Source organism: Oncorhynchus keta, chromosome 9 (genome assembly GCF_023373465.1).
Source record: "Oncorhynchus keta strain PuntledgeMale-10-30-2019 chromosome 9, Oket_V2, whole genome shotgun sequence".
NCBI classification, from domain to species: domain Eukaryota; kingdom Metazoa; phylum Chordata; class Actinopteri; order Salmoniformes; family Salmonidae; genus Oncorhynchus; species Oncorhynchus keta.
The window spans coordinates 4,451,209-4,466,915 of record NC_068429.1 but is presented as its reverse complement, the minus strand read 5'-3'; the positions used below and the strand labels follow the sequence as shown (position 1 = coordinate 4,466,915).

General features: G+C 41.8%; 1 protein-coding gene across 1 annotated transcript in view; it reads left to right on the top strand.

Annotated features, from left to right (window-relative positions):
* The window catches only part of LOC118380388 (netrin receptor DCC-like), a 689,822-nt gene that overhangs the window by 329,737 nt on the left and 344,378 nt on the right, over nt 1–15,707 (top strand). Inside the window, exons 4-5 of the mRNA XM_052526014.1 lie at nt 5,461–5,611; nt 7,231–7,367. Coding sequence (XP_052381974.1) covers nt 5,461–5,611; nt 7,231–7,367 — 288 coding nt within the window. The remainder of the gene's footprint in view (nt 1–5,460; nt 5,612–7,230; nt 7,368–15,707) is intronic.

Here is a 15,707-nt window from a genome sequence, read left to right as displayed (position 1 = left end):
CTTGTTAGGAGAATCACTAGTTTAACCACAGAGCTCGTTAGGAGAATGACTAGTTTAACCACAGAGCTCGTTAGGAGAAGGACTAGTTTAACCACCGAACTTGTTAGGAGATGAGACTAGTCTAACCACAGAGCTCGTTAGGGGATGAGACTAGTCTAACCACAGAGCTCGGTAGGAGATGAGACTAGTCTAACCACAGAGCTTGTTAGTAGAAGGACTAGTTTAACCACAGAGCTTGTTAGGAGAAGGACTAGTTTAACCACAGAGCTCGTTAGGAGAAGGACTAGTTTAACCACAGAGCTCATTAGGAGAAGGACTAGTTTAACCACAGAGCTCGTTAGGGGATGAGACTAGTCTAACCACAGAGCTCGGTAGGAGATGAGACTAGTCTAACCACAGAGCTTGTTAGTAGAAGGACTAGTTTAACCACAGAGCTTTTTAGGAGAAGCACTAGTTTAACCACAGAGCTCGTTAGGAGAAGGACTAGTTTAACCACAGAGCTCATTAGGAGAAGGACTAGTTTAACCACAGAGCTCGTTAGGAGAAGGACTAGTTTAACCATAGAGCTCGTTAGGAAAAGGACTAGTTTAACCACAGAGCTCGTTCGGAGAAGGACTAGTTTAACCACCGAACTTGTTAGGAGATGAGACTAGGTTAACCACAGAGCTCATTAGGAGAAGGACTAGTTTAACCACAGAGCTCGTTAGGAGAAGGACTAGTTTAACCACAGAGCTTGTTAGGAAAATGACTAGTTTAACTACAGAGCTCATTAGGAAATTAGACTAGTCTAACCACATAGCTTGTTAGGAGAAGGACTAGTCTAACCACAGAGCTTGTTAGGAGAAGGACTAGTCTAACCACAGAGCTTGTTAGGAGAAGGACTAGTCTAACCACAGAGCTTGTTAGGAGATGAGACTAGTCTAACCACAGAGCTTGTTAGGAGATGAGACTAGTCTAACCACAGAGCTTGTTAGGAGAAGGACTAGTCTAACCACAGAGCTTGTTAGGAGAAGGACTAGTCTAACCACAGAGCTTGTTAGGAGAAGGACTAGTCTAACCACAGAGCTTGTTAGGAGAAGGACTAGTCTAACCACAGAGCTTGTTAGGAGAAGGACTAGTCTAACCACAGAGCTTGTTAGGAGAAGGACTAGTCTAACCACAGAGCTTGTTAGGAGATGAGACTAGTTTAACCACAGAGCTTGTTAGGAGAAGGACTAGTTTAACCACAGAGCTCGTTAGGAGAAGGACTAGTTTAACCACAGAGCTTGTTGGGAGATGAGACTAGTTTAACCACAGAGCTTGTTAGGAGATGAGACTAGTCTAACCACAGAGCTTGTTAGGAGAAGGACTAGTTTAACCACAGAGCTTGTTAGGAGAAGGACTAGTCTAACCACAGAGCTTGTTAGGAGAAGGACTAGTCTAACCACAGAGCTTGTTAGGAGATGAGACTAGTTTAACCACAGAGCTCATTAGGAGAAGGACTAGTTTAACCACAGAGCTTGTTAGGAGATGAGACTAGTTTAACCACAGAGCTTGTTAGGAGATGAGACTAGTCTAACCACAGAGCTTGTTAGGAGATGAGACTAGTCTAACCACAGAGCTTGTTAGGAGATGAGACTAGTTTAACCACAGAGCTCGTTAGGAGAAGGACTAGTTTAACCACAGAGCTCGTTAGGAGAAGGACTAGTTTAACCACAGAGCTCGTTAGGAGAAGGACTAGTTTAACCACAGAGCTCGTTAGGAGAAGGACTAGTTTAACCACAGAGCTCGTTAGGAGAAGGACTAGTTTAACCACAGAGCTCGTTAGGAGAAGGACTAGTTTAACCACAGAGCTCGTTAGGAGAAGGACTAGTTTAACCACCGAACTTGTTAGGAGATGAGACTAGTTTAACCACAGAGCTCATTAGGAGAAGGACTAGTTTAACCACAGAGCTCGTTAGGAGAAGGACTAGTTTAACCACAGAGCTTGTTAGGAGAAGGACTAGTTTAACCACAGAGCTCGTTAGGAGAAGGACTAGTTTAACCACAGAGCTTGTTAGGAGATGAGACTAGTTTAACCACAGAGCTCGTTAGGAGAAGGACTAGTTTAACCACAGAGCTCGTTAGGAGAAGGACTAGTTTAACCACAGATCTCGTTAGGAGAAGGACTAGTTTAACCACCGACCTTGTTAGGAGATGAGACTAGTTTAACCACAGAGCTCATTAGGAGAAGGACTAGTTTAACCACAGAGCTCGTTAGGAAAATGACTAGTTTAACCACAGAGCTCGTTAGGAAAATGACTAGTTTAACCACAGAGCTCGTTAGGATATGAGAACAACACTAACAAAAATAACATTGAAGGAAAAGCAGAAGGAACATTTTGATAAGGAACAGACGAAGATAACAAAAATACAATTTTAGTGAACATTTATCGTGGGTTTCTTCTGGCCACACAATTATAATGTTTAAGTAAACAACGCCTGAGGAAATACTAATAAATCAAATTGTTTGAGCCTTTTGTCAAAATGGTTTGAAATAGGAACTCATTCATCCACTGATAACCACTCGTTTAACACAGCCCAAGCCACGGTCTTACCCAGTTTGGTACCACTCATTTAACACAGCCCAAGCCACTGTCTTACCCAGTTTGGTACCAGTGTTATAACACAGCCCCAAGCCACTGTCTTACCCAGTTTGGTACCAGTGTTATAACACAGCCCAAGCCACTGTCTTACCCAGTTTGGTACGACTGTTTTAACACAGCCCAAGCCACTGTCTTACCCAGTTTGGTACGACTGTTTTAACACAGCCCAAGCCACTGTCTTACCCAGTTTGGTACCAGTGTTATAACACAGCCCAAGCCACTGTCTTACCCAGTTTGGTACGACTGTTTTAACACAGCCCAAGCCACTGTCTTACCCAGTTTGGTACCAGTGTTATAACACAGCCCAAGCCACTGTCTTACCCAGTTTGGTACCACTGTTTTAACACAGCCCAAGCCACTGTCTTACCCAGTTTGTTACCAGTGTTATAACACAGCCCAAAGCCACGGTCTTACCCAGTTTGGTACCAGTGTTATAACACAGCCCAAGCCACTGTCTTACCCAGTTTGGTACCAGTGTTATAACACAGCCCAAGCCACTGTCTTACCCAGTTTGGTACCAGTGTTATAACACAGCCCAAGCCACTGTCTTACCCAGTTTGGTACCAGTGTTATAACACAGCCCAAAGCCGTGGTCTTACCCAGTTTGGTACCAGTGTTATAACACAGCCCAAGCCACTGTCTTACCCAGTTTGGTACCAGTGTTATAACACAGCCCAAAGCCACTGTCTTACCCAGTTTGGTACCAGTGTTTTAACACAACCCAAAGCCACTGTCTTACCCAGTTTGGTACCAGTGTTATAACACAGCCCAAGCCACTTTCTTACCCAGTTTGGTACCAGTGTTATAACACAGCCCAAGCCACTGTCTTACCCAGTTTGGTACCAGTGTTATAACACAGCCCAAAGCCACGGTCTTACCCAGTTTGGTACCAGTGTTATAACACAGCCCAAAGCCACTGTCTTACCCAGTTTGGTACCATTCGTTTAACACAGCCCAAAGCCACTGTCTTACCCAGTTTGGTACCAGTGTTATAACACAGCCCAAAGTCCCTGTTTCAGTAAAAAGCTGAGGGACGGAGCTGAAGAATTGTAACCACTCAAATGTATAGACAGAGCTATGGACACAAGGACTGACCATCCATGGTATCAAAATTATACTTGTAACCATATAATGAGACTATATAGTGTTTGTTTACATCTACTTTGTTTCCAAACATTGGAGTAAAACACGTTTTTTTTTTGGGGGGCTGATTGGGTATGACAGTTCATCTAAGGTCCTGAGGCATTTACAAGTTATATTCTTCAAGAATCGATGGGTACATATATTTAATGTCTAAGTCCAAAAGTTCCAACTACAGGTTAACTCTTTAACCCTTGTGTGGTGTCCATGTCTTGGTCTGATGGACCCAGAACATTGTAGGGTTTTTAAAACCAACACGTCCATAACAAATGACATAAAACAAGTGATATTTATATGTTGACTTATATAGACACTAATATTTTCCATTTACCTCTTCTAGATCACATTTATCAAGAAAAGTGCTATTCATTTTTAGGGGGGTAAAATGCCTTGCCCAACCGTCTATTATAATCAAGACATGGGAGGAATAAATCATGTTTATCTTGAATAAATATAAACGAAACGAGGTTTTCACCACTATTGATGTTTACTGCTTTGATCTGAACCAATTGGAAGGACACATTTTACATACAGTATTTTAGTTTTGAAATGATAAATGAGCCCCGTTGAACACAAATTAAGTACACGATCCGCACACCACATGAGGGACAGAGTTTTACTGTGTGTGTGTGTGTGTGTGTGTACTTCTCGCACCTGATGCATGTGTACTGTGTCTAGAATGTTCAGGAATCTCACTTCCATATATAGTTACAGCAGGTCAAGGAAGGAAAATCTCTCTCTCACACACACACACACACACACACACACACACACACACACACACACACACACACACACACACACACACACACACACACACACACACACACACACACACACACACACACACACACGTACACACACCTACACAAACACACACACACACACACTTTTCCAAACTTGTATTGCCCTCAGACCCAAACACCACACAAGGGTTAACTTTTATATCCAACTACTATTTTAAATCAGCCCCTAGTTTAAACATTATTAGTTCAACCTCTTGCACTGGTTCATCTTCTAAAGTAAAGCCTAAATATGGCTCCTACTCACTCATCGCTCTGTCACCCAGATAAGAGCTGTGTTTGATGTTGGCCTTTGTCTCTCTTTCTCTCTCTCTCTCTCTGTCTCTCTGTCTCTCTCTGTCTCTCTCTCTCTCTCTCTCTCTCTCTCTCTCTCTCTCTCTCTCTCTCTCTCTCTCTCTCTCTCTCTCTCTCTCTCTCTCTCTCTCTCTCTCTCCCTCTCTCTCTCACACACTCTCTGTCTCTCTCTCTCTCTCTCTCCCTCTCTCTCTCTCTCTCTCTCTCTCTCTCTCTCTCTCTCTCTCTCTCTCTCTCTCTCTCTCTCTCTCTCTCTCTCTCTCTCTCTCTCTCTCTCTCTCTCTCTCTCTCTCTCCCTCTCTCTCTCTCTCTCTCTCTCTCTCTCTCTCACATACTCTCTGTCTCTCTCTCTCTCCCTCTCTCTCTCTCTCTCTCTCTCTCTCTCTCCCTCTCTCTCTCACACACACTCTCTCTCTCTCTCTCCCTCCCTCTCTCTCTCTCTCTCTCTCTCTCTCTCTCTCTCTCTCTCTCTCTCTCTCTCTCTCTCTCTCTCTCTCTCTCTCTCTCTCTCTCTCTCTCTCTCTCTCTCTCTCTCTCTCTCTCTCTCTCTCTCTCTCTCTCTCTCCCTCTCTCTCTGTCTGACTATCTGTACCCTCCAGAACCTGGAACCGCCAGGGGCCTTCTGTTTCTCCAGAAGCCCCAGAGAGTCACCTCCCTCCTGGGGAGAGATGCTGTGTTGGAGTGCTCCGCCTCTGGGTTCCCCACCCCCGCCTTCCACTGGATGAGAGGAGCCGAGAGGATACAGAGCAGGTGAGTGACTCCTTGATTCCGTCCCAAATGGCACTCTATTTACTAGCTACTTTCAACTAGGGCCCCTAGGGAGTTTGGTACTATATAGGAAATACGATCCACCCTTCTTTTCCACAAGACTTCTGATGTGTGACGAGTAGAGCAACATCAAACCAGCTGGCAAGCTGGTACAAATGACGGCATTACAGATAGTTTTGCACGCTGGGTTTGAGTCGGAGCCGCGTGTCATTTTCACCATGTTACAGTGGCAAGATAAAGTAGGTGAACCCTTTGGAATTACCTGGATTTCTGCATAAATTGGTCCTAAAATTTGATCTGAACTTCATCTAGGTCACAACGATAGACAAACACAGTCTGCTAAAACTCATACGTTTTCATGTTTTTTTTTATTGAATGCGTCAAGATTCACAGTGCAGGGTGGGAAAAAGTATGTGAACCCTTGGATTTATTAACTGGTTGAGCCTCCTTTGGCAGCAATAAACTCATCATTGTGCCCTTAAAGCTCATCACTAAGCTAAGGACCCTGGGACTAAACACCTCCCTCTGCAACTGGATCTTGGACTTCCTAACGGGCCGCCCCCAGGTGGTAAGGGTAGGTAACAACACATCCGCCATGCTGTTCCTCAACACGGGGGCCCCTCAGGGGTGCGTGCTCAGCCCCTTCCTTTACTCCCTGTTCACCCATGACTGCACGGCCAGGCACGACTCCAACACCATCATTAAGTTTGCCAATGACACAACACTGATCACCGACAACGACGAGACAGCCTATAGGGAGGTGTCAGAGACCTGACCGTGTGATGCAAGGACAACAACCTCTCAACGTGATCAAGACAAAGGAGATGATTGTGGACTTCAGGAAAAGGAGGACCGCGGACGACCCAACTCTCATCGACAGGGCTGCAGTGAAGCAGGTTGAGAGCTTCAAGGTCCTTGGCGTCCACATCAACAACAAACTAAGCACCACGACAGTCATGAATTACGACAAAACCTATTCCCCCTCAGGAGACAAAAGATTTGGCATGGGTCCTCAGATCCTCAAAAGGTTTTACAGCTGCACCATCGAGAGCATCCTGTGGCAATTCTTTTTGTGAATAGCAAACTCAAATTTTGTGCGTGTTTTTTATAGGTTAAGGCAGCTCTAATTAACATCTCCAATCTCATCTCATTGATTGGACTCCAGGTTAGCTGACTCCTGACTCCAATTAGCTGTTGGAGAAGTCATTAGTGGAGGAGTTCACATGCTTTATCCAACCTACACTGTGAATGTTTAAATTGTGTATTCAATATAGACCAGAAAAATACAATAATGTGTGTGTCATTAGTTTAAGCAGACGTTTGTTTGTCTATTGTTGTGACTAAGATGAAGATCGGATACAATTTTATGACACATTTATGCAGAAATCCAGGTAATTCCATGCTTTTTCTTACCAATATATATAACTAACTACTAACTACTACTAACTACTGTACTGTAAGATATTGCATGGTTTCTGAGAGATATCTGGAAGTTGAATACCTGTTATCGCAGGGCACAGAGCTTCATTGTTGTGCTCAAATGCCTGTTTTCTTGGTTTTCTTGGTTTTCTGTCTTTGATTCGTCATCTGTGCTTCTGCAGGTCTAAGAAGTACTCCCTGCTGGGCGGCAGTAACCTCCTGATCAGCAGCGTAACAGACGATGATTCAGGCTCTTACAGCTGCGTGGCGTTTAACAAGAACCAGAACATCACGGCTTCCTGCGAGCTGTCCGTCCTCGGTAAGTGTGTCCCACGAGACCGCCACTCGTCGCCCAGTGGGAACCTACCTCCGCTGGCACACAGACGAACAAACAAACAGAGCTACATCTTCTACAGGTGTCTCTCTGTCCATATCTCTTCTCCATCGCTTTCATGGTCTCAAGTCTGTGGAAAATTGAACCGTTTCAGTTCACAACCCTCCTGAGGAACTGCCAGACAAAACTCTGAATACCTGAACACAATTTTTGATTGCCGTTTTCCCTGACAAAAATGAACTACATGCCAACCATAACTTTGTTTAGGATTTTGGCTGACCTAGATTATACAAACTACATGATATTTAATTTAATCATTTAATCTGACAAATATAAACTACATGATCTACATTATCTCTAATATCATGAGAATAACATTTAATCTGGCAAATATTTTATAGTATTTTATTCTGAAGGATGCCCTTTAATACGATATTCAGAATGGTTCTAAAATATTGATACGGTATAGTCAAGATGTCACTCAAAGAACAGCTATTTCATAACAGCACAGAAAGTTAACAAAACATTGCCTTGAAACTCGTGAAATGCTTCGGCAGACCTCACTTGATCAAATGAAGTTTCGTAGAAGAGTGGAAATACTCCTTGGAGAGAGATCCTCAAACGAAGTTTGCAGATGCCTCGTTCCGGATGCCATCAGACGATAGAGTCTGACGATTCCAGAATCTTCCATTTGAATGTCTTTGCCAACCTTCTATCAGAATGCAGCGCCATGTGCCCATCAGACGATAGAGTCTGACGATTCCAGAATCTTCCATGTGAATGTCTTTGCCAACCTTCTGCTACAAATAGCAATTTTTTGATCCGTCAAATAGTGTAATTTTGTTGTGTATCTTTGTTGACACGCAAAAACAAAGTTCTATATTTGACGTAGTGATATTGATTAGAATATCACTCGTATTGTCTTATGTCACAACGATTCTCTGATAAGCATGCTGTGATGTGGTGGTAAAGTCTCGTCTCGCCCACCTGCCCACTGTCACACGACTGCAGACACACTTTCCCAAAGCTTTGGGACAGTGCTGGTTTAAAAACAAAGCTAGCTAATGGATGCAATGTACCTTCCCCCCAAAAACACGCAAAATACCCTAACGGTGTTCCATAGCCTGAGACAATGTTTAACCCTGATAGTTTAGTTTTCCAAACAGACACATCAAACTCACCGACTGATGCCTTTTAAAATCACAACATCTAAATATAAAGTGGTTAACTTTTCATCATGAAGCAGTTTAGGAACATCTGCTAATCTGAGACAAAACATTAGGAACACCTGCTAATCTGAGACAAAACATTAGGAACACCTGCTAATCTGAGACAAAACATTAGGAACACCTGCTAATCTGAGACAAAACATTAGGAACACCTGCTAATCTGAGACAAAACATTAGGAACACCTGCTAATCTGAGACAAAACATTAGGAACACCTGCTAATCTGGGACAAAACATTAGGAACACCTGCTAATCTGAGACAAAACATTAGGAACACCTGCTAATCTGAGACAAAACATTAGGAACACCTGCTTATCTGAGACAAAACATTAGGAACACCTGCTTATCCGAGACAAAACATTAGGAACATCTGCTTATCTGAGACAAAACATTAGGAACACCTGCTAATCTGAGACAAAACATTAGGAACATCTGCTAATCTGAGACAAAACATTAGGAACACCTACTAATCTGAGACAAATTTATATGTGACTGATGGTTTAGGACGTACACCTGCACCTGCTAATCTGAGACAAAATATGTGACATTAGACGAACACAAAACTTAGCTTAATCTGAGACAAAACATTTATATGAACACCTGCTTTATCTGAAGACAAAACATTAGGAACACCTGCTAATCTGAGACATAGGTCATTTATACTGACTGACTGGCTTAGAACACTGAGAGTACAAAACATTAGGAACACCTACTAATCTGCATAGGTCATTTATATGTGACTGACTGGTTTAGACTTAGGAACACCTACTAATCTGAGACATAGGTCATTTATACGTGACTGACTGGCTTAGACGTACACTGAGAGTACAAAACATTAGGAACACCTGCTAATCTGAGACATAGGTCATTTATACGTGACTGACTGGCTTAGACGTACACTGAGAGTACAAAACATTAGGAACACCTACTAATCTGAGACATAGGTCATTTATATGTGACTGACTGGTTTAGACGTACACTGAGAGTACAAAACATTAGGAACACCTGCTAATCTGAGACATAGGTCATTTATATGTGACTGACTGGTTTAGACGTACACTGAGAGTACAAAACATTAGGAACACCTACTAATCTGAGACATAGGTCATTTATATGTGACTGACTGGTTTAGACGTACACTGAGAGTACAAAACATTAGGAACACCTGCTAATCTGAGACATAGGTCATTTATATGTGACTGACTGGTTTAGACGTACACTGGGAGTACAAAACATTAGGAACACCTGCTCTTTCCATGACATAGACTTAGAGCTATGATCCCTTGTTGACGTCACTTGTTAAATCCACTTCAATCAGCAGACAGTAGATGAAGGGGAGGAGACAGGGCGTAATATTATTCATAATTAATTAACGTAATTAAAAATAAAAATAAATTCTATGTCAAAGAGTTTTATAGAGCTATATAGGGAATAGGGTGCCATTTGAGATGCCTTAGCGGCGTTCCCCAGTTAGCCCTCCCTTACCCCCCCACCCTCCCTCCCAAATGCTGGTTGGGTAGCTTTGGGAATTATACTTCTATACTTCTATCTGTCAGTCAGTCAGCACGGCGATGTGACAAGCACACGCTTAAGATTACCCAGAAAGCTGCTGTTCGTTTATGATGTGTTACAGGTTGTCGCGATACAGTAGCCATCGATCAACTCGAAACTCACTGTTCTTTTGGTGGGAACCCTCGCTGTTGATTGACAGTGAGTAGTGACTGCAAGCATAGGAACCATACTCTCTCTCTCTCTCTCTCCAATTTTTTTTCTCTCTCTGTCTCTCTCTCTTTCTATTGCTCTGTATGTCTCTGTTTCTCTCGATTTCTGTCTCTCTCGATCTCTCAATATCTATCTCTCTCTCGATCTCCATCTCTCTCTTGATCTCCATCTCTCTCTCGATCTCCGTGTCTCTCTCTCGATCTCCGTCTCTCTTTCGACCTCCGTCTCTCTCTCGATCTCCATCTGTCTCTCGATCTCCGTCTCTTTCTCGATCTCTCGATCTCTGTCTCAATCTCCATCTCTCTCTCGATCCAGAAGAGGACTGGCCACCCCACATAGCCTGGTTCCTCTCTAGGTTTCTTCCTAGGTTTTGGCATTTCTAGGGAGTTTTTCCTAGCCACCGTACTTCTACACCTGCATTGCTTGCTGTTTGGGGTTTTAGGCTGGGTTTCTGTACAGCACTTTGAGATATCAGCTGATGTACGAAGGGCTATATAAATACATTTGATTTGATTTGATCTAAGTCTATCTTTTCAATTCAATTCAATTCAATTCAAGGGGCTTATTGGCATGGGAAACGTGTTAACATTGCCAAAGCAAGTGAGGTAGATAATATATAAAGTGAATATATAAAGTGAAATAAACAATAAGAATTAACAGTAAACATTACACATACAGAAGTTTCAAAACAATAAAGACATTACAAATGTCATATTATATATATACAGTGTTTTAACAATGTACAAAGGACACAAGATAAAATAAATAAGCATAAATATGGGTTGTATTTACTATGGTGTTTGTTCTTCACTGGTTGCCCTTTTCTCGTGGCAACAGGTCACACATCTTGCTGCTGTGATGGCGCACTGTGGAATTTCACCCAGTAGATATGGGAGTTTTTCAAAATTGGATTTGTTTTAGAATTCTTTGTGGATCTGTGTAATCTGAGGGAAATATGTCTCTCTAATATGGTCAAACATTGGGCAGGAGGTTAGGAAGTGCAGCTCAGTTTCCACCTCATTTTGTGGGCAGTGAGCACATAGCCTGTCTTCTCTTGAGAGCCATTGTCTGCCTACGGCTGCCTTTCTCAATAGCAAGGCTATGCTCACTGAGTCTGTACATAGTCAAAGCTTTCCTTAATTTTGGGTCAGTCACAGTGGTCAGATATTCTGCCGCTGTGTACTCTCTGTGTAGGGCCAAATAGTATTCTAGTTTGCTCTGTTTTTTTGTTAATTCTTTCCAATGTGTCAAGTAATTATCTTTTTGTTTTCTCATGATTTGGTTGGGTCTAATTGTGCTGCTGTCCTGGGGCTCTGTAGGGTGTGTTTGTGTTTGTGAACAGAGCCCCAGGACCAGCTTGCTTAGGGGACTCTTCTCCAGGTTCATCTCTCTGTAGGTGATGGCTTTGTTGTGGAAGGTTTGGGAATCACTTCCTTTTAGGTGGTTATAGAATTTAACGGCTCTTTTCTGAATTTTGATAATTAGTGGGTATCGGTCTAATTCTGCTCTGTATGCATTATTTGGTGTTCTACGTTGTACACTGAGGATATTTTTGCAGAATTCTGCGTGCAGAGTCTCAATTTGGTGTTTGTCCCATTTTGTGAAGTCTTTGTTGGTGAGTGGACCCCAGACCTCACAACCAAAAAGGGCAATGGGCTCTATGACTGATTTAAGTATTTTTAGCCAAATCCTAATTGGTATGTTGAAATTTATGTTCCTTTTGATGGCATAGAATGCCCTTCTTGCCTTGTCTCTCAGATCGTTCACAGCTTTGTGGAAGTTACCTGTGGCGCTGATGTTTAGGCCAAGGTATGTATCGTTTTTTGTGTGCTCTAGAGCAACAGTGTCTAGATGGAATTTGTATTTGTGGTCCTGGTGACTGGACCTTTTTTGGAACACCATTATGTTGGTCTTACTGAGATTTACTATCAGGGCCCAGGTCTGACATAATCTTTGCATAAGATCTAGGTGCTGCTGTAGGCCCTCCTTGGTTGGTGACAGAAGCACCAGATCATCAGCAAACAGCAGACATTTGACTTCGGATTCTAGTAGGGTGAGGCCGGGTGCTGCAGACTTTTCTTGTGCCCGCGCCAATTCATTGATATATATGTTGAAGAGGGTGGGGCTTAAGCTGCATCCCTGTCTAACCCCACGACCCTGTGTAAAGAAATGTGTGTGTTTTTTTAACCGCACACTTGTTGTTTGTGTACATGGATTTTATAATGTCGTATGTTTTACCCCCAACACCACTTTCCATCAATTTGTATAGCAGACCCTCATTTTTTTAAATCAACAAAGCATGAGAAGACTTTGCCTTTGTTTTGGTTTGTTTGGTTGTCAATTAGGGTGTGCAGGGTGAATACATGGTCTGTTGTACGGTAATTTGGTAAAAAGCCAATTTGACATTTCCTCAGTACGTTGTTTTCATTGAGGAAATGTATGAGTCTGCTGTTAATGATAATGCAGAGGATTTTCCCAAGGTTACTGTTGACGCATATTCCACTGTAGTTATTGGCGTCAAATTTGTCTCCACTTTTGTGGATTGGGGTGATCAGTCCTTGGTTCCAAATATTGGGGAAGATGACAGAGCTAAGGATGATGTTAAAGAGTTTTAGTATAGCCAATTGGAATTTGTTGTCTGTATATTTGATCATTTAATTGAGGATACCATCAACACCACAGGCCTTTTTGGGTTGGAGGGTTTTTATTTTGTCCTGTAGCTCATTCAATGTAATTGGAGAATCCAGTGGGTTCTCGTAGTCTTTAATAGTTGATTCTAAGATCTGTATTTGATCATGTATATGTTTTTGCTCTTTATTCTTTGTTATAGAGCCAAAAAGATTGGAGAAGTGGTTTACATTTAGTGTTTTCCAATTTTCCCAGAAGTGGTTAGAGTCTATGGATTCTTCAATTGCATTGAGCTGATTTCTGACATGCTGTTCCTTCTTTTTCCGTAGTGTGTTTCTGTATTGTTTTAGTGATTCACCATAGTGAAGGCGTAGACTCAGGTTTTCTGGGTCTCTATGTTTTTGGTTGGACAGGTTTCTCAATTTCTTTCTTAGATTTTTGCATTCTTCATCAAACCATTTGTCATTATTGTTAATTTTCTTCGGTTTTCTATTTGAGATTTTTAGATTTGATAGGGAAGCTGAGAGGTCAAATATACTGTTAAGATTTTCTACTGCCAAGTTTACACCTTCACTATTACAGTGGAACGTTTTACCCAGGAAATTGTCTAAAAGGGATTGAATTTGTTGTTGCCTAATTGTTTTTTGGTAGGTTTCCAAACTGCATTCCTTCCACCTATAGCATTTCTTAATGTTACTCAGTTCCTTTGGCTTTGATGCCTCATGATTGAGTATTGCTCTGTTTAAGTAGACTGTGATTTTCTCTATCTGTCAAACATTCTATTTCTATCCCTTACCTCCTTCCCCCATTTAACCTTTTACAGGGATTTAAAATCTGATCTTCAGTCTGAAACGGAGTACTGTAATTATGTCAAGTCCATTTCCAACAGTCTGTAACGGAGTACTGTAATTATGTCAAGTCCATTTCCAACAGTCTGTAACGGAGTACTGTAATTATGTCAAGTCCATTTCAGTCTGAACAGTCTGAAACAGAGTACAGTAATTATGTCAAGTCCATTTCCAACAGTCTGTAACGGAGTACTGTAATTATGTCAAGTCCATTTCCAACAGTCTGTAACGGAGTACTGTAATTATGTCAAGTCCATTTCCAGCAGTCTGAAACAGAGTACTGTAATTATGTCAAGTCCATTTCCAACAGTCTGAAACAGAGTACTGTAATTATGTCAAGTCCATTTCCAACAGTCTGAAACAGAGTACTGTAATTATGTCAAGTCCATTTCCAACAGTCTGTAACGGAGTACTGTAATTATGTCAAGTCCATTTCCAACAGTCTGAAACAGAGTACTGTAATTATGTCAAGTCCATTTCCAACAGTCTGAAACAGAGTACTGTAATTATGTCAAGTCCATTTCCAACAGTCTGAAACGGAGTACTGTAATTATGTCAAGTCCATTTCCAACAGTCTGAAACGGAGTACTGTAATTATGTCAAGTCCATTTCCAACAGTCTGAAACGGAGTACTGTAATTATGTCAAGTCCATTTCCAACAGTCTGAAACGGAGTACTGTAATTATGTCAAGTCCATTTCCAACAGTCTGAAACGGAGTACTGTAATTATGTCAAGTCCATTTCCAGCAGTCTGAAACGGAGTACTGTAATTATGTCAAGTCCATTTCCAACAGTCTGAAACGGAGTACTGTAATTATGTCAAGTCCATTTCCAGCAGTCTGAAACGGAGTACTGTAATTATGTCAAGTCCATTTCCAACAGTCTGAAACAGAGTACTGTAATTATGTCAAGTCCATTTCCAACAGTCTGTAACGGAGTACTGTAATTATGTCAAGTCCATTTCCAACAGTCTGAAACCATTTCCAGGAGTACTGTAATTATGTCAAGTCCATTTCCAGCAGTCTGAAACGGAGTACTGTAATTATGTCAAGTCCATTTCCAGCAGTCTGATACTGTAATTATGTCAAGTCCATTTCCAACAGTCTGAAACGGAGTACTGTAATTATGTCAAGTCCATTTCCAACAGTCTGAAACGGAGTACTGTAATTATGTCAAGTCCATTTCCAGCAGTCTGTAACGGAGTTATGTCAAGTCCATTTCCAGCAGTCTGTAACAAGTCCATTTCCAGTACTGTAATTATGTCAAGTCCATTTCCAGCAGTCTGAAACGGAGTACTGTAATTATGTCAAGTCCATTTCCAACAGTCTGAAACGGAGTACTGTAATTATGTCAAGTCCATTTCCAACAGTCTGAAACGGAGTACTGTAATTATGTCAAGTCCATTTCCAGCAGTCTGAAACGGAGTACTGTAATTATGTCAAGTCCATTTCCAGCAGTCTGTAAACGGAGTACTGTAATTATGTCAAGTCCATTTCCAGCAGTCTGAAACGGAGTACTGTAATTATGTCAAGTCCATTTCCAGCAGTCTGAAACGGAGTACTGTAATTATGTCAAGTCCATTTCCAACAGTCTGAAACGGAGTACTGTAATTATGTCAAGTCCATTTCCAACAGTCTGAAACGGAGTCAAGTCCATTTCCAACAGTCTGAAACAGTACTGTAATTATGTCTGAAACAGAGTACTGTAATTATGTCAAGTCCATTTCCAGCAGTCTGAAACGGAGTACTGTAATTATGTCAAGTCCATTTCCAACAGTCTGAAACGGAGTACTGTAATTATGTCAAGTCCATTTCCAACAGTCTGAAACGGAGTACTGTAATTATGTCAAGTCCATTTCCAACAGTCTGTAACGGAGTACTGTAATTATGTCAAGTCCAT